This window comes from Larus michahellis, chromosome 2, assembly GCF_964199755.1.
Source record: "Larus michahellis chromosome 2, bLarMic1.1, whole genome shotgun sequence".
In the NCBI taxonomy this organism is placed as follows: Eukaryota; Metazoa; Chordata; class Aves; order Charadriiformes; family Laridae; genus Larus; species Larus michahellis.
Window position 1 is genome coordinate 160,644,469 of NC_133897.1, and position 23,875 is coordinate 160,668,343.

At 37.8% G+C, this 23,875-nt stretch overlaps 1 protein-coding gene across 16 annotated transcripts in view; it reads left to right on the forward strand.

Annotated features, from left to right (window-relative positions):
• Positions 1-23,875, forward strand: part of PHF20L1 (PHD finger protein 20 like 1) — a 61,458-nt gene that overhangs the window by 8,930 nt on the left and 28,653 nt on the right. For 7 of the 16 annotated variants that reach the window (XM_074577859.1, XM_074577860.1, XM_074577863.1 and 4 more), the window contains exons 3-12: positions 1,153-1,324; positions 1,453-1,537; positions 2,319-2,407; positions 4,865-4,927; positions 8,617-8,824; positions 9,473-9,601; positions 17,086-17,168; positions 20,945-21,197; positions 23,236-23,421; positions 23,621-23,827. In XM_074577859.1, the coding sequence (XP_074433960.1) occupies positions 1,153-1,324; positions 1,453-1,537; positions 2,319-2,407; positions 4,865-4,927; positions 8,617-8,824; positions 9,473-9,601; positions 17,086-17,168; positions 20,945-21,197; positions 23,236-23,421; positions 23,621-23,827 (1,475 nt within the window). The remainder of the gene's footprint in view (positions 1-1,152; positions 1,325-1,452; positions 1,538-2,318; positions 2,408-4,864; positions 4,928-8,616; positions 8,825-9,472; positions 9,602-17,085; positions 17,169-20,944; positions 21,198-23,235; positions 23,422-23,620; positions 23,828-23,875) is intronic. The other 9 variants (XM_074577861.1, XM_074577866.1, XM_074577871.1 and 6 more) reach the window with 3 other exon arrangements.

The window sequence follows — 23,875 nt, forward strand, 5'->3', positions numbered from 1 at the left end:
TGTCCTTTTGCTGTGATTGTTCTTTCAATACATGTTTTGTTAACTTTAGAGCATCCCTAGTATATTGTCTGAGAAAATTTGATGATCTAATTAACTTTTTTTTGTAGGAGATTCTTTGTGCTATTGAATCTGTTTCAGTACTTTTGTGAAAGGCAGAAGGAGCTGAATTCTGCATCATTCCAATTTTCTCTGCACTTCATACAGTGGAAATAACGGGATCTAATAATTTTGGTGGAGGAAATAGTGTGACGCAACCAGTTTGTGCCTTGCTAGCTTACTACAGTTTTGTGAAATACATCACTTACGTGAAACTGAAATAAGACTGACTGAAATAATAATTGCTGAAATTAAAGAAATATGCTATTTTTTTGCCTACAAATGTAATCTCAAATTTTACAGTTCCTTATCTATATATATGCCACACCCAAGATTAAATCCTAAGACTTGATCTGGTTGCAGCTCAGTCCTGGTTAGTTTTACTGAGCATAACTAATGTTTGCTCAGAGTAAAATCCACATGTTAATTAAGACTGACGTATTTATTTTAGTGCGTGGAATTACAGAGAGATGACTGCTAAAAAGTCATTATTATGAATCAAATTTAATGGCAGTGAAACCATGAAAGTTGATCTATAAATTAATAAGCCACTTAGATTAAGTAAGAATGTTCTGTTGAGTTATGGGTTTGATTAATTGCTCAGATTTGTCTGGAATCAATGGTATAGTTTGAGACATTTCGTATGATGAAAGTAATGAATGTACTCTTGAAACTATTTTATATTCTTGCCATCCAAGCAAATGAAAATGCTTGCACGATTCTGCTTTAAACAAACTCAGGTTTTAAAACTGATAAGCACAAACTTCTAATGCCAGTTTCAGGCCATCGTGGTCTGTGAGTTTGAGGTTTAAATTTGTGTATAATCATCTGGCTGGGATGAAACTGATGACATATCACTGATGTGTATAGATAACTCTTAAACTAAATGCTATCCTATTGTCAATTTAGTAACTTCATCTTTTTCAGACTTGTAGATTTTTCACTACAAGGTGTTAGTATAACTTTCTGAATGGTCATGTAAGCACTGTTGTGCTTGTTTGGATAAAAACCCTGGAAAAGGCTTATGGATTTATCAGTTTACGTTTGTCATTCAAGGTATCCATCTCGTATTGAGAAGATAGATTATGAAGAGGGGAAGATGTTGGTCCATTTTGAACGTTGGAGTCATCGCTACGATGAGTGGATTTACTGGGACAGCAATAGGTTGCGACCCTTGGAACGACCAGCATTAAGGAAAGAAGGGCTGAAAGATGATGAAGAATTTGTTGTAAGTTGCACATTTATTTCGTCTTTGACTTGTCCTGCTTGTTTTCCTGCATTAAATCTTTCTAGCACATAATGTTAGGAAAAAATCTGAATGATTAAAATATTAACGACTAAATTTGTATAAAATAGGATTTTAAACCTGGAGAAGAAGTCCTAGCTCGTTGGACAGACTGTCGATATTACCCTGCGAAGATTGAAGCAATTAATAAAGAGGGTAAGCATTCATGTATGGTCCATTGGTAAGGACTTTTCCGATGCTATGCTGTAGCTGTAGTCTGCTTAGAAAATTGGCATGCATAGTAAGTTTTCCTCACTGCCTCAGTATTAAGTAAAAATGTTTCTATCCTGTGAAACTTAATAAGAGGTTTGTCTTTTATCTGCATGGAATTAAACTATTGGAATTTCTCCGGGATAAGAAAATGCTTAATGTTTCCTCAGCGATGAGCAGAATTTTTTGTTACAAGTATTTTGTACTATTGTTGATTTGGGTTAGCGATATATTTAAATTTTAGTAATTGTTTTAGGAATGGTAGGTCTCTTTACTGAAGAAAGTTCTCTTTATTGAAGAAAATGGAAATAGGGAAATAAAGGAACAACTTGGATGCAGTACTTCGCAGTGAGGTGATATTTCTAATGAACATGAATAGAAGTTGAAGTTTTTACTGTAGTTTAATGCAAACGAGGATTTGATTGTGAATAGGTTTCTCTGTTGTGGCAACTTAAATATTACATAATTCTTCCAATGAATTATGAGCCGAAACGGCGCCGTAGATTAAACATGCTTGAAATTGTCCAAGTGGACAAGGAACAACTATATAAAAGCAGGATTTCATTGAGGCTGTCATTTATTTTTCTTAAAATTCTTGATCCTGACCGTAGGTAGCACCTGGTTACTTTGATCATATAGCCTACAAAACATTTTGCTAAAGCTTTCATAGTAACAAGGCGTGTTTGTTTCTTAACTACTCATAGTGATTACATCAATCCTCTTCTAGGAACATTCACAGTACAGTTCTATGATGGTGTTATTCGATGTCTTAAGAGGATGCATATCAAATCTATGCCAGAGGATGCAAAAGGGCAGGTAAGAATACTTTAGGTATCTCTTTGTGAGGTTTTATATTGATTATCTTTTTTAATATCTTGAATAAATGCCATCTAGCACAACTAGTTTTAGATTACAGTCTTTATTCTAGGTCCTGCACTGCCTTGCTTCACCAGTTTTATGGATGATGCTCCAGAGTGTGCTGCTCAAGTAGTCTTGCCGCTACCTGAAATGTCTATCTGCCATACACTCCATTGCCAACTAATCTGTTCCCAGAGTTTTGTCTCGCAGAGTTTGCAAAACGAGGGGCATCCAGAGACTTTTTCCTCTGGTGTCCTGTCAGAAAAAAGCTTTAGCTTGTCAGTAGGCTGTGCTGCCGATTTATTTATTTATTCCTCGCCCCATCTCTTTTGTTTGCTACTGTGGTAGCTTTTTGCCCACATGTTCTTATTAATATGACTGTTCTGTGGGGGGTTTCTCCCCTGTATCAGAACTTTTGGGGATTCAGACAGATAAGTATTTCTTTATCTCTGATAATGTCCACTTGCTGTTAAAGAAGAGCAGCTCAGTAGAAACTGAGGGAAGCTGTGAAGTACAGGGTATGATTTAGTCACTAGGTGTATCTTTACTTGCAAAAGAAAAGCAACATTGAAAATGTTACATGCTTTCAGTGGAAATACCATGGCATTTATCTTGTATGGTAACTGTATTCTTATAGTTAATGAGAAATTACTCCACTGAAACTATTTGAGTCTGGGAGACAAGAAATGTGAAAAACCCCTGTTTTTAATTGCTCCCAGTTTTCTTTAGAATACTCCTTGTAACTTGGCAAACAAAATCCAGGTATTTCATAATTACTGTTGTAACCATCCAGATCACAACAAGGGCAGGTGGATAAGCGAAATGGCTTGAAAACCTTTCTGTGTCCTGGCCTCCAGGTTACAGGTAGCTGCATACTGGGATCGATCACCTGTGCAAAGAACACTGGAACTTTGTGCAGGCAACACTGCACTACTTAAACTATGTTTCCTTAAAAAGATTAAACTGAAATCCGTAGTCACGCTAACACTGGCTGCTTGCTGCAGTCTTACAATAACTCTCTTGAACCAGAATATAATATTTTAAAAAATATTTTCAGTATGACAGTAAGCTAGGAAGCTAGAATATTTCATTTTACTTCATAAAAAGGATCACTTGGGTAATATGGTTGTGACTGAATTGAAACAGCTCTTCTGTGACGAGGTAAAGAAGTCCCTCACTTGATCCTTTGCTTTTTCTAGGGAGCTATGTCATATCTAATCTTGAGTTACTACTCTTAGGCCACAGGTATTTTAAGCTTAAAAAAAATAGTAAATCCATTTCTTAGCAACCATTTTTATGTCCAGACATACTTGGTGGCAGTCCAGCTCATCTAGTATTTCTAATTTTTCTCATTAGTTGAGAGTTATGGTGTCAGTCTCATGCATCTCAGGGGCTGAACATAGGTGGCTTCAGTGAGATCTTGAGAAAGACTAAGGGGACCAAATTTACACTTTCTGAGTTGGATTTAGATTTTTTTAAGTTGCCCTGCAGCAAGAGCAACACCAGTTATGCTTTCTATAATGCTAGCTGAAACTAGTCTTTTAGCCTTTCATTTTGCAAAATTAGAGTTAGGCAAGAAGTTCTGTAGGTTTTAAAGGCTTTTTTTTCTGCAACATCTCCTACATCATTATGCTATGGTAAAAATGTTTGTTTTTCAAAATATTTTAGTGGTATTTAAGAATAAAAAAGTGATCTAAGATTTGGTTTGAAAATCAGTTATCTGAAACTGAGCTTTGTACAAGCCTAGAACTCAAACGAATATTTTTAGTTTTTTGCATTATTTTATAAGAAAATATTCACTAAAAACTATATAAATATTAAAAAAATGCCAAGAACATAACTTGATTTGAAAAGTAGTGGAGTTGGCAGATCCAAAACTTCATGCTTAATTTAAACCTGTCTTGTTTTTTTGTCTGTTTCCAAAGGAAAAAAAAAAATACATTTCAAGAGATGGGCATTAGCAAATTTAACAAATGTGAGATCTGTTTGGAAGGTGTGTGCTAAGCATGCAGAATTTGAACTATGTGGAGAAAGAGAGATATAGACTAGTTTAGTTAATTCTTTGATTTGAATTTAGTGTGTCTTAAAGGGAGAGTTTGTAAACACTGTAACAACCTATTTTTGAGTTGCAGTGGAAATGTGTTTTAATAAGACTCAGCTGTGAGGATGGAAAGGCAAAATTGTTAAAGGGTGGAAAATATTTGTGTGGCTCAATGCAATGAGACTATAGGTTAGGTTACTCTGCAGATAAGTTCAAATTAATGGAAATCACACAGAAATGTGGGTAACGTAGTACAGAGGAAATAAAAAAAAAAGATGGGGATATTGAGACTGCCCTTGTGAGAGCACGTATGAAGTATTTGGATAACTTATTTTTCTGTTTCATGTTTTTTGTTTTATCTTCGATATAATTAGGCGCGCGAGAGGGAGCAGATAGCGCCGGAGCTGAGATTAGTGACGGAAATCGAACCAAAAGAAGTGAGTTTTGAGGAGGGTTTTGAAGGAGAGGGAGGGGACTTGGCACACAGGAAGAGGAAGCTGAGGAAAAAGCATGGATTTGCGATTGGGACAGAGGAAAAAAAGAAGATGTGACAGGAGACAATGTGAGCCAAGATGTAGGTGGGGCAGACTGTTTAGAATCGAAAGGTGAGGGTAAGGATTCCAGGCTTGATGTGGAATCAGCCAGTCAATAGATTGATGATGTTTCATGTGTGTGTATGTATGAGTGTGTGGGTGCTGGGAGTTGTGTGATGTGTCAGGAGAAGAAAACCAGCTGAATCTTTAATACTGTAGAGAAGCAAAAAACTGGTGGTGGTAGGCAGGTGAAGGGAGAACGATAAGTGTGTGTGAATTCTGCTGTTGGCACAAGGGTTGGATTTTAGAAATGATTCTGGGTTTTGCCTTCCCGCTGTTGTGGGTTTAAGGTAACGCAAAGGAATATTTTAAAATACAAGTGTCTTAGCCAATTAATGTGTAAGACTATTGGGTAAGTTCTACTAACGTATTTCTTGGTCGTGCAATTTCCTGTGTTTTGATTTAGTGAATCTAATTAGCGTAATGACAGTTTTCCTTGGTAGTGATAAAGTAACGTTTTGTCTTCTAACTACCATGTCCCATTACTTCTCTCCTGTCAATTTTCTCAGCTTACTTGAAAGGTGAATTTTAGTAAGAATAAAAAAAGAAGGAAATACACATTTTATTTTTTTTAAGTTATATATGTAAATGAGAAACTTCTCTGGGGTGAGATGCTATGGGAAGTGGGAAATCAGACTAGATGGTGCAGCGTAACTGTGGCAGAGTGACAAAAGCACAGCCAATAGAGTGACAATGTCAGGGAGAAATAGAGGAAATTTCTCTTTGGAGGGTTTTGCTTTTTGTTTATTAATTTGTGATGCGTTCATTTTTGGGCCCTTGGCTTTAGGTATGCTGAATGCTCTGGGGAAAAGTCCTGCTATCAAAGATTTGCAACTAGTTTGTATGATATCTGTGATATTTAGTGTCTTGCTGTTATGGTTGACAGAGTAGATATCTTACAACAACTCTGAGACAGATTTCAGAATTCATTGCGCTTTAGCCTCCCACTGTTGTTCTCCCATTTTTTTGTTAAATTTTTCCAAAAATTCTGAAAAAGGCACAAATACATCTTTTTAAAGAAGGAGTTCCTGTGCTTTTCAAAGGAAATTTCATCACCTTAGCATCTTAGATGCTAAATAGTTTTCACATGTCAGGAGCTGGGCAGCTGAGCAATTGCTCTGTGACAGTTCAAGGCTAAAAAGCAGGAATTACAGGTGTCACTTCAGTCCCTATATATTTACTCCAGAGTCAAAAGAAAAATGGACCCACAGAGCTTCTGGCCAATTCAGAACCACAAAATTGTTGTGGTTGGCTGGGACCTCTTGAGATAATGTTGTCCACCTCCCTGCTCAAGGTTCTCTTCACTGAGTTTGAATTTACATGTTAGTCTAGAAAAAAAAGTATAGCTATCACTGTAATTAATGTCTCTCTGCTCTGGCTTCTGAATGTTTAACCTTTGTTTCCTTCATTGTTATATGTGTCCTGCTACCCTTTGTAAGCTCCCTGTCTTAAGGAAGGTATCCAAACAATGAAATAAAATGCAAACAAAAAAACCCTTCATGTTGCACCAGAACAGCTACCATTAGAACAGGATACTTAGCTCATTGTGATCCTTGAAGCTCGATATCTTTGACAAGCTTCCAATTTCAGGGTGCTTAGCTTGACTGAAAACTAAAATACTGCTTAGAAGCTGTTTTGATGCAGGCTGTGCTTCCTTTGCTTCCCACTTTTATCATAAGATCCAAGCTCCAGCCATGTTACTGATCCTCTTCATCCCTTGGCCAGGGTACAGTGTAAGACTTCTACTCTCAGGTCTCCTAACTCCTCACCAGCACAAATAGCTCAATCCTTTTTTTGTCCTGCTGGATGGGCAAGGCTCTGGATGGACTGGAGCTAATGTGTGTGCTCGTTTTGGCTGGCCAAAAAAGAGGTATGTGTGTTTTTGATTGACTATGCAGCTGGCAGTTAGACACGCTCTTTGTGGCTGGCATGTCACCAAATGGCCTTGGTAGTTGCCTGTTGTGTAAGCATTGCCAAAGTGCTTCCAAACTTCTCTGCTGCTAGTTAGACTGAGTGTGTGCGTCTTGCATTGACAGTTTGGACACAGAACACTTCATCTTAGAAGAATCAAAACTGTTGGTGTTTCTAAGCATATAGCTTGATGCAATGTAGAAGCATAATCTATGGAAAGCAGTGATTTAAAAGTATTGAGCTATGGAAGAGGAAAAGCATACTACAAGGAAAATTAATGCTACGTATATTATATTATGCTTTTCTCATACACCAAAGAAGGAAAAGAAACCTCAGTAGAAGAGAAATTTTCAAGACTTATAATATGTAATGAGTGGGGGAAAAATTGCATTGAAACAAGATTTATAAAATCAAGATACTTTAGGTATCTTGCATGATAACATAACGAGGAAGCAGTCCAGAATAAAATATAGTCTCTTCACAGTTGGGGAACCAAAAAAGTTTTACTATTTGCAAAGCACTCATGGGAAACTAGACAAAAAATAGTCTTTATCATACCTTTTTTTTTATACGTGGTAGTACAAATCTACAAATACTCAAGTTGCCATTAAATTAATTATCGTTCAAAACACTCAGTTGCTTAATTTTTACTGGTGGAGGATGAACATTGTTACTGTTTTTTTTTATATTGCATATAACTACTCCATGGAACAATATCTGTACTTTGATGTTATGGAAAATTTGAAAAAAATAGTAAAAAGGATCAAGTTAAAATTTTTGCAGTCAGATTGATCCCTGACACTTGGGAGACATAAGGCAGGAGACTGATTAAACTAATGTAAAGAGCTTGGATCAGCCTTGGAAGTATTTAGTTCTCTCTGTTGACTTGTAGGTGGGTAGACTTCGTCGGTACGCTAAAAAGTAGATGAATTTGGGCTGTATGTTCTGTTGTTCACTCCTTGGATGTTTCTGTGTGGTCAAATAAGCCATTATTCCAAATGGCACTTTTATTACCTTAAATGTGGATTATGAAATTCAGTCACGTTATAGAGCACTCTATTGAAATTGAGTGAAACTTGTAATGTGTAATACAAAAAGAGTGCTATCTGTAGTTATTCTAGAAACACAGATATAATTAGAAAAGGGTTGTTCCTGCTTTATCAATTTAATTTGGGAAGAACTCTGCCCAATCACGCAGCTGACTGGACCGTGCTTTGAGTTGATTGTAGTTTTGAATAGTCGTTAAATTCGAGCAACAATGAAATTGGTGCATTTCACAGCCAGAAGGGTAAGCAAACAGTCAGTGTTCTGGGATTGGGAGTCCTGGGTTTCTAAGGCTAGGACACATCAAATAGATAGTGGGGAATGTGTATAGCCGGAATTCTATATGCAGTGGTTTTTTGAAGTGTGTGTTTTTTTTTTTTTTTTCTTTTTATCTGTGGCATTCAAGTTTATTTAGGCAATTTGGGAAACTCATTTTACACTCTCTGAGTAGTAGCCATAAAAATAAATTCAACTGCTTTTGAACATTTCTAGATGAAGTTTCACTGGGTTTATAAGTATTTTCTGTTTGAATCTCAGGCACTTTTTAATACTTACTCACCATGTTTTCCTTTTTGGAGGATTGGATAGCTTTGGTCAAAGCTGCTGCTGCTGCAGCAGCCAAGAACAAAGCAGGAAGTAAACCTAGAACCAGCGCAAACAGCAATAAAGATAAAGAGGACAGAAAATGGCTAAAAGTTCCTTCAAAAAAGGAAGAAACCTCAACCTCTACAATTATGCAGGAAGTCCAAAAAAAGGAAGAGGAGCCTACATCCAGTGACACATTTGGTAAAAACAAATTCTATAAAAGATAAATAGGCTTTTCTGTAGTGCTGAAGTAGAATTCCTGTTGTTAATTTTGCTATTAAGTAAGAACTAGTATTTCTAGAGGAAGACATCTCATTTGCTATTATGATAACTTTATGATACATAACATTAATCAGCTTAGAATCAACACTAGTTCAGTGCGCATTTACTACTTGTGCAAAACTTCTAACAAGCTCTAACAAGAGCAGAATGTAGGTTTTTTTTAATTACTTCATTGTACACTTTTATTCATATTCCTGCATCTTCTATTACCTGTGAGATAATCCCTGATTCTGTTCTAAGAAAAAATATTCCAAACATGGATGATATATCAGTGTTCAAGGATGTTTGAAACTTTTTGTGGTTTGATAAGAATTTATTCATTTTAATAGTCTTTAATACTAATTTCTCATAATATTGAGTAAAAAATTAGAAATTTTGAGGTAACCTGTGCCTAATGCTTCAGTGTGTAATACTAAATCTTCAGAATGTGTCATTTTAATTTTTAATAAAATTTTAAAGTTTCTTTACTGCAGTATTCTAATAGCAGTTCTGAAATACTTGAGTATTTTAGGTGTTGTTACGTGTTTATGAACTGTGAGTTTATTAGGTTTCTCTTCTGTTTAAAAGTAGGATTTCCTGTAGTGGATGTTCCAAAGATGGCCTTTGTGCAGGCAGAAAGCACGTTATCACACAAGAGGAAAAGTAATCTAGGCAACTCATTTCAGGCAAAGAGAGCTCGTCTTAACAAGATCACTGGTAAAATACTTTTTTTTTTATTATAGACTTTTTTCCTTTTTAATGTAGTGCTTACATGTAAGGTACTAAAGTAGATTGATAAAAGCACATTCATGTGCAGGTACTCACTACAGTCTTTTACTTGTTAGGAATTTTAATGGAATCTATAAAAGGTAATAAATTCTACCTTGTTCATAAAGTCAGAATGGTCTCAGACTTGATGTTTTTAGTTTTCTAGGAAGGTAACCATCCTGAACTGATGAGTTTCTTCAGTATATTTTAACTCCAGCTGTACAATTTCCTTCATTATCGGGTGAATTTGGGGTTTGTTAGCAGTTCTTAACGTGGTCATGAATTACATACCGCCACTGTAAATGAAAGCTTTTGTTAGCTGTGGAAAAACTAAAAGTTTTGTCATAGTTTGTCATAAAGTAAAACTGTTGCTGTAAAGAGTTTACCGTATGCCATTTTAAAGTATACCCACCTAACTACAAATTGAAGCAATGAAGATCTGAAACATTTTTTTTCAGTGTCTAAGACATTAATTCCCTACATTTATTACTCAAAGGTATTAACGGGAAACAAGTATACAGTTATAGAATACATTTTATACAACGGGAAATGGAGTAATAGATCATTGGTCTTATCTTTAAAAGTTGAAAAATGCATTTTATTCCAAAATTTAATAGAAGTTTACTGAACTGTGGAAAAATTCTTTCAATTTGTATCCCTCCTCCCCCATACCCCCCAAAAAGCAAGTTGGGTTGCCGGCATTGATCCTGTCAGTATTTAGGATGAGGTAATATGTTTGTACCTGTGCTGGGAAAGTATCAGGTGCTTTTCAAAAGCTGCGTGAAAAAAAGTTAACAGAGGTGGCCCTTGGAGGGATGGTAGGATAGAAAAGCATTCCACTCATTCTTCTAGTAAATATTTTGTGTGAAATCTGACAAACTTTTGTATGCTACAGATAAGAGGGGATTTTTGTGTTTGTTTTTTTGTAGTAGGTAACATATGGCCATTCATCTAAAAAGCCTTACTTGTTTCTGTAATGTAAAAATAACCTGATTTACTAAACTGTGTGATGAGGTGGTTTCTTTTTTTCAGGCTTGTTTTGGCAGATCCAGCCTTTCATAGGTCAGCAGTGGAGGATGCTTAGTCAATTTTCTTACGATTGTGGTTCCATTTCAGTCTCTTAATTAGTACTTCAGTGTAAAGGAGAAAATAAATGAAATGGGCTGGTATGGAATATGATATGAAGGAAGCAGTCTTTAGAAAAACAGTTCTTCTGCCTCCAGGATTTTCTTTCCTGGAAGGCTTCTTATTTGGTACCGAATTTAGTTAACAGATGTCTGATTTATCATCCTCATATCTACTGTCCTTTGCCCATACTGCATACACCCTCAATTAAGTCCCGATTTAATTGTTGCCACGAGCAGTAGAAGTATAAGTTATATACTAGTGATGTGTATTTACAGAGCCCTGTTATTTCTTTCCGGTATCAGTTAGTAGCAGAAGATACCAAAATCAGCTGAAAAACCTACAGCTCTAGAAATTGTATTTTTCTGTGCTTGTGACTAGATTCTCCTTTCCTGAGGAGCTTTGTGAGAATAATGGCAGTTGGACGGGCTCATGTAGACTGAACTGAATAACCAGAAAACATAATGTTGCAGCCATTGACTTCGTTATCATTCTGAAAAGAGTGTCTGTCTCTGTCCATGAAAGCATACTCTGCTAGCAGAGAATACGTTACCATTCAGTGAAAGTGAATGAATGCTTTAATTACAAGATGAAGTTTGTCATGCTTGGTAGATACTTTGTGTAACTGCTCTCAAATTAACACGCTTCTGCAGCTCATGCTGTAGTAGGGGTTTTTATTGTTGCATGTAATAGGTAATATTTTGAAAATGTAACTGTTGATGATCAAACTTTTTCTTTGTTGTGGATGGAGTGATGCACTTCACTCAAGAGTGAAGCAGCAATATATATTTATTCATATAAAACAGTGATTTAACAAAATTTGATATTAAATGCCACAGTGGTTTAACAAGATTCGATGACAAGGTACACTTGGTTATTTATTGCATAGAAGATGGGGTCAGACAAAATTGTCAGGGAAACCTTCCTGTTGAGTCACGAGGGTCAGAAGGGACCCCTGGCTTTCTGAACCCCTTCTCAGAGAGGAGTCTGGGTGCAGCTGGATCCAATCCTAGTCCCAGACTTGGTCGATGGTCTACGTTCTAAAGGATTGTGTGCGCACAATCAATCAAGATATAATCTTAGTGACGCTTCAAAGCTTAATGCGCTGTTAGTCACTGAGGATCTGTTGCAGCAAGGAATCTCTCAGCCTCAAGGACTAACCTTGAGATGCGTCCCAGCTCCATGGGAGATCTGGTGTGCAGCCCACTGCTGTGCAGGAGAGCTCAAAGGGCTCTTGGGCTGTTGACTATGTATGGGGGTAAGACGATTGACTCAGTCATATATGCATACCAACCACAGATTTTAGTTTCTTCAAAATTTGGCTTGAGTGGGATGTTGACCAGCACTTTGGTTGGGTGGGCGCATTGCCATTAATTAACCCTTGACTATTGTGTTATTTGTGTCCCCCAAATCCACTTTGACCAGATGCATCCATCATGACCACCACTGATTGTTATTACTTGAGCAGGGTTATAGGAAAAGGTCAGGCTGGGGGGTGGGGGGAACCCACCATCACACTCTTGCTACAGGCTTATTTCTTATGCTTGAAATACTTGTAAATTGTCATTTGTGTCTCCAGCATGAGCTTTTAGATTTGAAGGAAGGTTGGGAATCATGCTGGTGTATCTATCATAATGGCTACAAAGGAATCATAAAGTGTTTTAGCTGTTAGGAAAACGGTCATTTACCAAGTGTTTTACAGCTGTTTTGGGGAAATGGAGCAAAAAATGTGATTGCAGGAGGCTGTTTGAAGGCAACTGTTTTCTGGATTTCAATTTAATATTTATTGCAGAAGGTTTTCCTTGTCTGCCACAAGGGCCACATCTGCCTCTGGTGTTCTTTGCTCACCATTCAACAAAATAAAGTTGCTTCCTTTGCTCCTTTTTCTTCTGTTACCACCACTGAGCCAAATTACATTTCCCGAAGGTGAAGGATATCTCCTGCTAAGCATGTATTAATGTCTTCTTCCAATTAATTTTTGCCTCTGCTGCAGTGTTGATACCTAAAAGAACAGATAACATCTGCAGCAAGCTTACAGAACACAGCACTTCTGGTTATGCAGCCAGTGACGAGTGGTGTTCCCTGGGGGTCAGTACTGGGTCCAGTCCTCTTCAATATATTCATCAATGACCTGGATGAGGGGACAGAGTGCACCCTCAGCAAGTTTGCTGATGACACAAAGCTGGGGGGGGTGGCTGACACACCAGAAGGCTGTGCCGCCATCCAGAGAGACCTGGACAGGCTGGAGAGTTGGGCAAAGAGGAACCTTATGAAATTCAAGAAGGGCAAGTGTAGGGTGCTGCACCTGGGGAGGAATAACCCCATGCACCAGTACAGGTTGGGGGCTGACCTGCTGGAGAGCAGCTCAGCTGAAAGAGACCTGGGAGTCCTGGTGGACAGCAGGATGCCCATGAGCCAGCAATGTGCCCTTGTGGCCCAGAAGGCCAATGGCCTCCTGGGGTGCATCAAGAAGAGTGTGGCCAGCAGGTGGAGGGAGGTCATCCTCCCCCTCTACTCTGCCCTGGTGAGGCCGCACCTGGAGTGCTGTGTCCAGTTGTGGGCTCCCCGATTCAAGAAGGACAGGGAACTGCTGGAGAGGGTATGGCAAAGGGCTATGAAGACGATTAGGGGATTGGAACATCTGTCTTATGAAGAAAGGCTGAGGGATTTGGGTCTCTTCAGTCTGGAAAAAAGACTGCTGAGAGGGGATCTTATTAACACTTATAAATGCTTAAAGGGTGGGTGTCAGGAGGATGGGGCCAGGCTCTTTTCAGTGTTGCCCAGTGACAGGACAAGAGGTAATGGGCACAAACTTGAGCCTAGGAAGTTCCACCTAAACATGAGGAGGAACTTCTTTCCTTTGAGGGTGGCAGAGCACTGGCACAGGCTGCCCAGCAAGGTGGTGGAGTCTCTGTCTCTGGAGACATTCCAAACCCACCTGGACGTGTTCCTGTGCAACCTGCTCCAAGATGACCCTGTGCTGGCAGGGGGGTTGGACTAGATGATCCCAGAGGTCCCTTCCAACCCTACCATTCTGTGATTCTGTTCACTGTGCTGCCCTGTGCTTTTTATTTGCTATCTGCTGTTGCTGACGGGATGGTGAACCTGTAGTCCTGCCGCTGGAGTAGCTTGTGGAGTTGTTTTGTCTTTCTACAGGCATGATAATTGGTTAAACGGATACTTAATGGGGTAGAGAAGACAGACATAAGAAGAATTATATATTCACAGATCTGAGAGAGCCTAAGTTCATTTCATGGCTTTACTTTCTGAGCATCTAGCTAGAAACAAAAGTCATAGAATCATAGAATAGTTTGAGTTGGAGAGGACCTTTAAAGGTCATCTAATCCAAACCCCCTGCCATTGGCAGGGACATCTTCAACTAGATAAGGGCTCAAGGCTCCATCCAGCCTGACCTTGAACACTGCCAGTGATGGGGCGTCCACAACTTCTCTGGGCAACCTGTGGTTTGTAGAACCACAAAAGCTGCCTTATAGACTGTGCTTAATGTTAAGTACTTAAACCTCCACTTCTCTAATTTTTGAAAATTAATTTATGCTTTTCATTGTAGGTACGTGCTTGTCCATATAGAATCGCCTAGATTGGAAGGGACCTTTCAGATCATCTAGTCCAACCATCAACCTAATTCTGACAAAAACCATCACTAAACCATATCTTTAAGCACTATGTCTGCCCGTCTTTTAAATACCTCCAGGGATGGTGACTCAACCAACCTGTTCCAATGCTTAATAACCCTTTCAGTGTAAAAAATTTTTCCTAATATCCAGTCTAAACCTCCCCTGACGCAACTTGAGGCTGTTTCCTCTTGTCCTATCTCCTGTCACCTGGGAGAAGAGACTGACACACAACGCTCTACACCCTCCTTTCAGGTAGTTGCAGAGAGCAATAAGGTCTCCCCTCAGCCTCCTTTTGTCCAGGCTGAACAACCCCAGCTCCCTCAGCTGCTCCTCATCAGACTTGTTCTCCAGACCCCTCACCACTTTGTTGCCCTTCTCTGGACATGCTCCAGCATCTCAATGGCTTTCTTGTAGTGAGGGCCCCAAAACTGGACACGGTACTCAAGGTAGAACCCCACTAGTGCCGAGTATGGGGGATGATCACTTCCCTAGTCCTTTTCACCACACTGTTCCTGATACAGGCCAGGATGCCCTTGTCCTTCTTGGGCACACTGCCAACTCGTTTTCAACCAGCTGACGACCAATGCCCCCAGGTCCTTTTCCCCTGGCCAGCTCTCCAGCCACTCTTCCCCAAGCCTGTAGCGCTGCATGGGGTTGTTGTGACCCAAGAGCAGGACCCTGCACTTGGCCCTGTTGAACCTCACGCCACTGTCCTCAGCCCATCAATCCATCCTGTCCAGGTCCCTCTGCACAGCCTTCCTACCCTCAAGCAGATTAACACTCCCACCTAACTTGGTGTCATCTGCAAACTTACTGAGGGTGCACTCAACCCCCTTGTCCAGATCGTTGCTAAAGATATTTAACAGGGCCCAATATTGAGCCCTGGGAACACCACTTGTGACTGGATGCCAACTGAATTTAACTCCATTCACCACCACTCTCTGGGCCTGGCCCTCCTTTAACCTGGTGTAGAGTACTCCGGTCAAAACCATGGGCAGCCAGTTTCTCCGTGAGAATGGTGTGGGAAACTGTATCAAAGGCCTTACTAAAGTCCGGGTATACAACACCCACAGCCTTTTCCTCGTCCACCAAGTGGGTCACTTTGTCATAGAAGGAGATCTGGTTTGTCGAGCAGGACCTGCCTTTCATTTACTCACACTGACTGCGCCTGACAGCCTGATTGTCCATCATGTGCTGCATAATGGCACTCAAGATGATCTGTTCTATGACCTTCCCAGGCACCGAGGTCGGACTGACAGGCCTGTAGTTCCCTGGATCATCCTTCTGACCCTTCTTGTGGATGGGATATTGCTAATTTTGCAACTTGATTTAAACAGGGTCGTTTGAGTCAGGTTTATTTATGCAGAATTAAAATCTTACCTGATAATTGTATTTGTATTAAAATAAATAGGGCTAAGTAAGTTTCTACTTTCCGGTTAACCTATTTAGCTGTAAAATCAATTACTTTGCACCTCTTGTTATGGACATGGTATTCTGAAAAAGTTTGTTTAAAACACAACTACTTTCCAGTAGACTGAAGCATAACTTAATCTAAGGTAAAGTGGAAATGGGAAAAAAAGCACCTCGTATTTACTGTGGAATGCTGAAATGTGGTAGCTCTCTAGCAAAATACCACACTTTTTTTGTATGCATGTTTTTTGTTGTGGTTTCTTTTTTTTTAATGTCTTAATGCTTCCTGAGAGCCCAGGCTTTTTTATAATTCCCTGGGCATTATGCACTGCAAATTAATTTTGAACGTATCTAATTTTTCATGGAATGTGAAAGGAACATCTTGTGGATCTGTAAGCTCAAGTTATTTTTGAGGATTTTAGCTCTCCACCCCCAACAGTGACATTCCCAAGGATTATGATAGTAACTTTTATTCAGGTTTGTGTTTTTCAGGTTTTATCAGTTCTGCCTTGTCTTATGGCGTAGAACTTTTACTTTCTCTGCATGCTTAGGTAATCGAAGTTACTGTGTAAAGCAGAACTGAAGCTATTGCTATACGCTTAGCCAACAGAAAGCTTCCTCGTATTTATGTTGCGATGTCTTTTACAGATTTTTTTTTTTATAGTAGCGATATTGTATATGAGTTCATGAACGAAGTGACATATTTTCATGTATTTGCTCCTAATATAGTCTTGTTGCTGAGGCAATTCGGGAGCTCCACTTTGAGAGCTCCAAATGAGAATATTCATTTGGAAATGAAATCCCTTGTTCTAAGAAAGGTTTGCATGTGTTAAAAGTTACGAAGTAATAGTACAAATTCTGACGGGAATTTCTTAAGGACTGAAAAGGGGAGAGATAGAAAAGGTTTGTAAATAATTTTGATCTCTCAATTTACTTAATTATCATAGTCTTGGTTTTGTAGCCAAAGCGCTTGGGCTTTAAAAGGATGGTAAGGCATTATTTTACAATTGATGATTTGATTTTTATTTTGTTAGTGGAAATGCCAGATAAGTACCTCTTTTGGAAGGCCACCGTCATGGAATGTCCTTTAACTTTTTGTTTCTTCTAATTTAAAGTGTTCAGCTTTGTGTGGAACTGTTTCAGAGAGAATTATGTTGTAGGTACAAGCAGTTCCTATTTCTCGTCTCACTGTTTTGCTTTGTTTTCCCCAAATTCTTGTTGCAAGCTTCTTTAACTAAAAAACTCTGCAATTTTTCTCCTAAGGTTTATTGGCATCCAAAGCTGTTGTTGCGGATGGTGCTGAAAAAAAGGAAGGCAACAAAGAAACAGCTCCAGTCCTGGAGCAGGTATGAAATGGTAGAGTTTGATTCTTTTGCAAGGTTCCCACTGGAGTGTGCCATGGAGATATAGTACCTACAACATTAAAATTTGCCCCTTCAGATATAATAGGGAACTGAAAATTGATCTTATGTTTACATTTCTGGCAGAGCCAGAAGTACGGAATTTAATTGTCTCTAAACACAGTGTTGACTTGAATTTCAGTAATGAGCTTTTGTGTTAGAGAACTAACAGAAAACAAAGAAAAATGAAGTCTCCATGCAAAAAATGTGAGGAGACCAGTGTCCCAAGGTCCAGTTTTATACCTGGAACCATGTGACTGGCTTAGGAAAAGGCCCTTACACAAATTTGATTTGTGTTTGAAACAGGGTTTTTGACATCAAGTAGAACTTCTTTTAAAAGAAGTTTCTTTTATATTGTAAGAATTTGGTGTTGTAGGCTTGTATGTGTTTTATGAACTGCTCAATGAGCCATACGTTTTGCAAGGGTGTGTATTTTAATAAATACAAAAAAGAAACTTTTAAATAATGTTAAGGGTCTGATTTTTAAACCTGCATATTTGCAGGACCTGCTGCCATTTTATCTTTGGCTGCTTCTACTATGTTCAGGCATTGCTTGACTCCGAGTTGTGCATTATCTTGCATATTAAAAGGGCTGAATGCCTAAGCATGGTAAAGCAAGTTAAGGATGAGCAGTAGTTTTGTTTCAGGACATCTTTGTTTTCCAATGATTTAAATCAGAGCCTTAATGTAGTTTTAATACAGCTTTTTTGTATTCATTTTCATTCTTCTTTAACAGCAGCATTTGAATAAAATAGCCTTGCTGCCCACAATTCTTAAAAGAACACTTCTGTTCTTAAGCCCCGGCACACTCTATGAACAGTCCCTACCCCAAACTTTATTTGATATTTTGGTTGTACTGGTTCTTTAGAGCTGATATATAATTACATTGCTGTGGTTTTTCCATTGACACCGCATTGGATGCGAGTCTTGTCAATGGAACACGGTTTTCTGTTTTTAATGCTGTCACCGTAAGGGCTAACTGAGCCACTACGGTGTCAATGCATTGACCGATATTTTGCATAAAGGTTTACAATGTATTGACATGACATTCCATTTCTCAAATTTTTGCATATTAAAGATGCTATGATTTTACTGCTACTGTGTGTGATATTTTCAATGTGCAAAAAACTGTGAAATGGCTTACAGCATGTTGTTTTTGGAAGAATCATTACAATGTAAATCTTACCATGCAGAATCCCATTGCGGTGAATGGGACTTTGTGGTTTACATAGACTGTGTATGCAACAGTATAAACGACAGTGCATATTTACTACAAACTTTTTGTTACTTCTTAGACTTAGTAACTCGGCTGTTTCTGTTTTATTGATTAGATATATAAAAAAAGATGTCTCTGTCATTGTTTACATGCTAATGGTCTGAAAAACCTCATTTTTGGGAATACTAGTTAAGCTCCTTTAAAGAGGCATCTAAAATCCCGAATTGTCCTTTTCCTTTGCTTCTAATTAAAACCAGAAACCTCACAAACATTTAAATTATTAACTGTGGGGAGGAAAATTTTTAAGCTTAAAGCTTTTTTCACTAATTTGCTGCTCAAATTCAAATTAAAATGGCCGAGTTATAAACCTCCCCAAAAGATTTTCCAGTAGCAAAGCTGACGTTCCTTAGAGGTTTTGTCTGCTACTGCTATAAAGTTGGATGGGTAAAATATCTTGTAGGGTTTTTTTTAAATAATGTGATACGGAACATGGTAGAAGTGTTCAGGCCAATAGCCGAAAACTGACTTTGTTGATGGAAGTTTATTTTATTTATATTTATATATTTTTAGTTTACAGTTGTCTTAAACCCAAAACCTCAGCCTATTAGTTGCAGATACAGTAGTTTATTTAACTGTATTAGGGTATGTCATGTTATATTTCCTTTTGACCAAGACCTGATTAGATGAATAACATTAATTCATTAAGGTTTTTAATGTTAATTTGTCCTGTTAAGAGGTTAAGCACCTTATCAAAATATTAATTTAATTTTTTTAATCTTGTTTAAATAACTTTGTAATTTGAAAGTAATGGATGCTGTAGTAATGTCTTTCACATCTGTGAAGATGAACAATAAAATTGTTTATTTACAAGTTATGACTCTAATTAATTTCTGGTAATACCTCTCATAACCAGCATAGGTATACTCTACAGTTCATGGAATATTTTATTTAAATGAATAAACTGCACTTAGTACATGTGTAATTGAATTATTCAAGGTAGAACTGGTGTCTGCTGAATGGGATGTTTTGCACTGGATCTTTACATGATAATTCCAGCCATCTCTTCATGTAGCATTCAGGGGTGCCCTTTTACAAACATAGAATGTGCACTTGGGGTTTTTTGTTTTGCCTTTTTTTTTTTTCCAGTGGAATGTGGAAAGTTCCAGTGGAAAATAAAACTGTGATTTATAAGAAAAACCAATAATACCCTCAAATCATCAAAGGTGTGATGTTTTTAGTTTGGATAAAGTGGTGCACACTTTGTAGAAATATCTTTCTACTTTCTTAGTTATGGTTTTCTTAGACGGTATTATGCTGGGTGATGGACCTGGGACAAGAAAGGGGACAGGTATAAGAAATGTTCAGATATTTTAGTTTGCCATTATTGGGCAAGTTTGTAACACATGCACAGTTTATTCAGTAAAGTCGGAAGATCTTCCAGTTAAAAATCTAAAATGCTAATGTCTGTCAATGCATGCTAGTTGTCTAAAAATAATACTTTAGTATCTGTGTTAAGAAGGATGAAAATTGATGAAATTGGAAAGCTGCGTTATATGTTGATTACTTTTTTCTTCAAAAACTGTTTTAACTCTTTATCTGCTCCCTTTTCCCCAACAGTTAGCAATCTGTTTAACCCTGTGGTGCTAGAAGTTGTGATTTCTTCATGTGTTTGCACAAACATATAATGTGGTGAAATCCAGACTCCCAGCACTGAAAGGGGTTGTGTGAGAGTGTGTTCAGAATTTGGAAACTTTTTATTGTTTTCAGACGTTCCTTAAAGGAGCATTATCAACTTTTTCAGGCTCTTCTCTAAAAATGAAATTCGTGTTAAAGTTTTCCTTTGGAACTTTGTAAATTTTTCTTGCTGTGAAAGACCTTGCAGTCAGGGAAATGACTGTGAAGGGAAAATCTTGGCAGCTTTTTTTTAGCTTGCTCGTAGTAGTGCAAAAGCCTGTTGGCGTTCAAGGAGCATCGGCTAGATGTTCCTAGTCATGTAATTTAGGTTTGGGTAGTCCTGCAAGGAACAGGGAGTTGGATTCGGTGATCCTTTTGGGTCCCTTCCAACTTCAGACATTTTAATGATTGTGGATCAGTGTATATATTCTAGCAATCGTAGCCTGTGACAAATGTTCCCCAAGTCATACTTGGAGACAGCACTGCCAGTCCTGGTCTACTGAAGATGGAAGAGACAGAAACTAAAAAAGACTTTGGTGAATTTTTAAAATGGGAACAGAGGAAAAAACATTTCGTTTCCAGACTTTTTGCAGGTATTTCGAGTATTAAGAAATGAGGGTGTTCTGAATACTGAAAAGAATTGATAGTGCTCCTTTAAAAAAAAAAAGTTTAACATGATGCATTTTAAATCGTTTTCATTTGTATTGAAAATAATGTTGCTTTTAAAATGTGTTTTGAATACTAAAGTTGCTTTTAAAAAGATCAAAATAGAAAACAAGAACTACAGTGAAGAAACTGAAATAAAAGTATCAATTTTTTATTATTTATTCAGGAGATTTCACCTAAACCACAAAGTCAGAAAAAAAATGAAGCTGATATTAGCAGTTCTGCCAACATACAGAAACCTGCACTGTTATCCTCAACTTTGTCTTCAGGAAAGGCTCGCAGCAAGAAATGCAAACAAGAATCTGGAGATTCTTCTGGGTGTATAAAGGCCCCTAAATCACCACTTTCCCCAGAATTAATACAAGTCGAGGATTTGACGCTGGTCTCTCAGCTTCCTTCTTCTGTGATAAATAAAACTAGTGAGCACAGACATTTTAAAAAAAATACCGTAATTACTTATAAGAGATATACAGACAATTTTTTTGGTTGTAAATGGCTATTGCTTTTAAAAATGAATCTGCTTTAAATAAAAGGTCCAAGTGGGAGAATTAGGGGTAGCTCAGTATTATAAAATTCAAGTCACATAATAAGGCGTATGAATTACTCTACCTTAAATAATACATTTATATTTATAAAGTCGTGGCTTTTCATGCTTGGCTTTCCCTCCAGCTTAAATCTCCGCGGTAGTATTAACAGTGATACAGGAAAAATCAAACCTCTCTTCTGAAGGGGCCTGATTCATTAAAAAGAAAAGATGTACACCTTGGTTGTGGACCTCCCCTTCTCTCAGAAATTCTGCCCTCAGCTGGCTTTTGTGCTGTACCTGTTGGCTGTGGCGTTCTTCACCTTATGTGATATTTCCTGCAAATATGATGCGGAAGAGAAGATGGGTTCAAGATGTGTGGCGGGGAAATATTAAAAAAAAAAAAAAAAAAAAAAAAAAAAAAGCCGGTTTCTTTGTTGTAGAAAAATGGCATAGGTGTTCAGCTTCTTAACGTGTGCAACTGATTTGCAAAGTACCAAAATACTGGTTATCAGAACAGGGAAAGGTTTACGCCGCATCCTTGAATATGCTATTTTTTGTGAATATTAAAATGTTTCTGTAATATTTTTTTTTTTTTTAGATTACATTAGGTTTTTAGTGTTGTTTAGGGTCAGGCCTTTTGTTCCCTGAAGAACATTAAATGATGAGGCCAAGAGTTGAAATAAATGTGGATTCCAGTAAGTCAAGAGCTACATTTTTGTTTCACTTTTAGAATAGTGATTGAGGATGGAAGACTATACCTGCATCGTGTGTTCTCCTTAACCTTGATTTGATATTTTCCCTTAGGTGTTAAGTTTCTCGTAATCTTTTCTCACAGATAACTTTAAATGAATGGGAGAGGGAGGGGTGCAAATTCAGCCATCTTTATTCAGGACACATTGCTATAAATTGTATTTTGTCCCCACAAAATATTAGCAGTCTTCTATATTGTAATATGCCTTCCTTCCCCACCCCTAAACTAATGGTAAGTAGCTTTCCTTGACCATGTTTGTATTTTGGATTAAGTTAGACTTCTCTGTAGCAATATTTTAAAAATTAGCTAATTTAAAAATTGGTTACTTAATAGCTTAGATCTCGTTAGTGCTGTCACTTAGTCTTTGGCTTCTGAGTCTTTACCACCTTTAATGGAAATTTAATTTTGCTGCATATTTATTTTTAAATCTGTACATGTTTGACTGTAAAAACTGCTTAAGAAAAGGAGAGAACAGAGATTTACAGTGTGATAATGACTTAATTTAGGGCAAAAGTTTGTGAAACTGGGTAAAACTGGAGAGGTGTAGGGGAGTGTGGGTTTTTTGTTTTTAATGAATCAGGCCTATATTAACCTATATCAATTCCTTCCCCCCCCTTTTTTTTTTTTAAGTATGAGGTTCTTGAGCCTTCTTACTGTGCCATGCTTTGGCAGTGTGCATTTGAAATATAGTTGGAGTATTGATATCAGGTTAACAGAAGACGGGAGGTGGGATATAAAATTAACCACTGCTTTTGATTATTTTTTTAAGTTGTATGTTACCACTATCCATGACTTTTTAGATCTTTAAGTGTGATCATTTGTTCTGCTTACTGTTAAATCCTATTGCCCCCTCCCATTATAAGTAGCCTACTCTCATGCGTTGTCTGGGGGGGTTGCTTACTGTAAGTACAGTGTTTGCCTAAAATAACAGCCTTTATCAGTGGGGAAATACATGCCCTAATAATGTATAATAAGCAAAAAGCAGAATCATATCTTGAGCATAACTCTTTTTTTTGCTCCGGGTAATCACAGTTTTTAATTCCTTTTACCGGTTCTGCTGTGATTCCCAGCTTTGCAAATAAGAGCTATTTAAAGCACTCTCCATCTTTAGATCTCAAATACTGCGGTAAGATTATGGTATATCTCTCTGCTTCATGAACATTGAAAGATCTCTTTTTAGGTCCATCACAGCCAGTGAATTCCCCTAGATCCTACAAACATAGCCAACGGAGAAGAAGATCACAGCGTTTAGCCACTTGCTCCTTGCCTGATGATTCTGTAGAAAAAGTTTCTTCTCCCTCTTCAATTACTGATGGAAAAGTGCTCTCCATCAGTGGTCAAAACCAACAGTCATCAAAATTGGAGGGTAATGTATCTTAATCTAATAAAGAACTGCCCAAGAGAAATTGAATCATAAAAATTAGACCTTTCACGCTTTTCATCTAACGGGATGTTTTGACTTATTGTAGCTAAAGCTGTGCCTATGTTAAGTAACGCTGCAATCCAAACTGTTGTTTGTTGGACCTATGTATCTATTTTAATATTACATTTTTTCTTTTATGTAGTACCTGATGTTGCTCATATGTCACTTGAGAAGCGTGGACCGTGTCTCCCTCTTGATTTAAGCCGTAGTTCGGAAGTTACAGCACCATTATCCACAGAATCCACTTTCCGTAATGAATATCCCAGTAAAGAGAAGGAAGATATTCAGATGATTACATATCTTTCTTCCAAAGCAGTAACTGATGGAAGAGTAGCTACAACAGCGTCAGGTAAAGAGATTTAGTATACAACCAGTTAGGTTTATAGTTGTAGGGTTT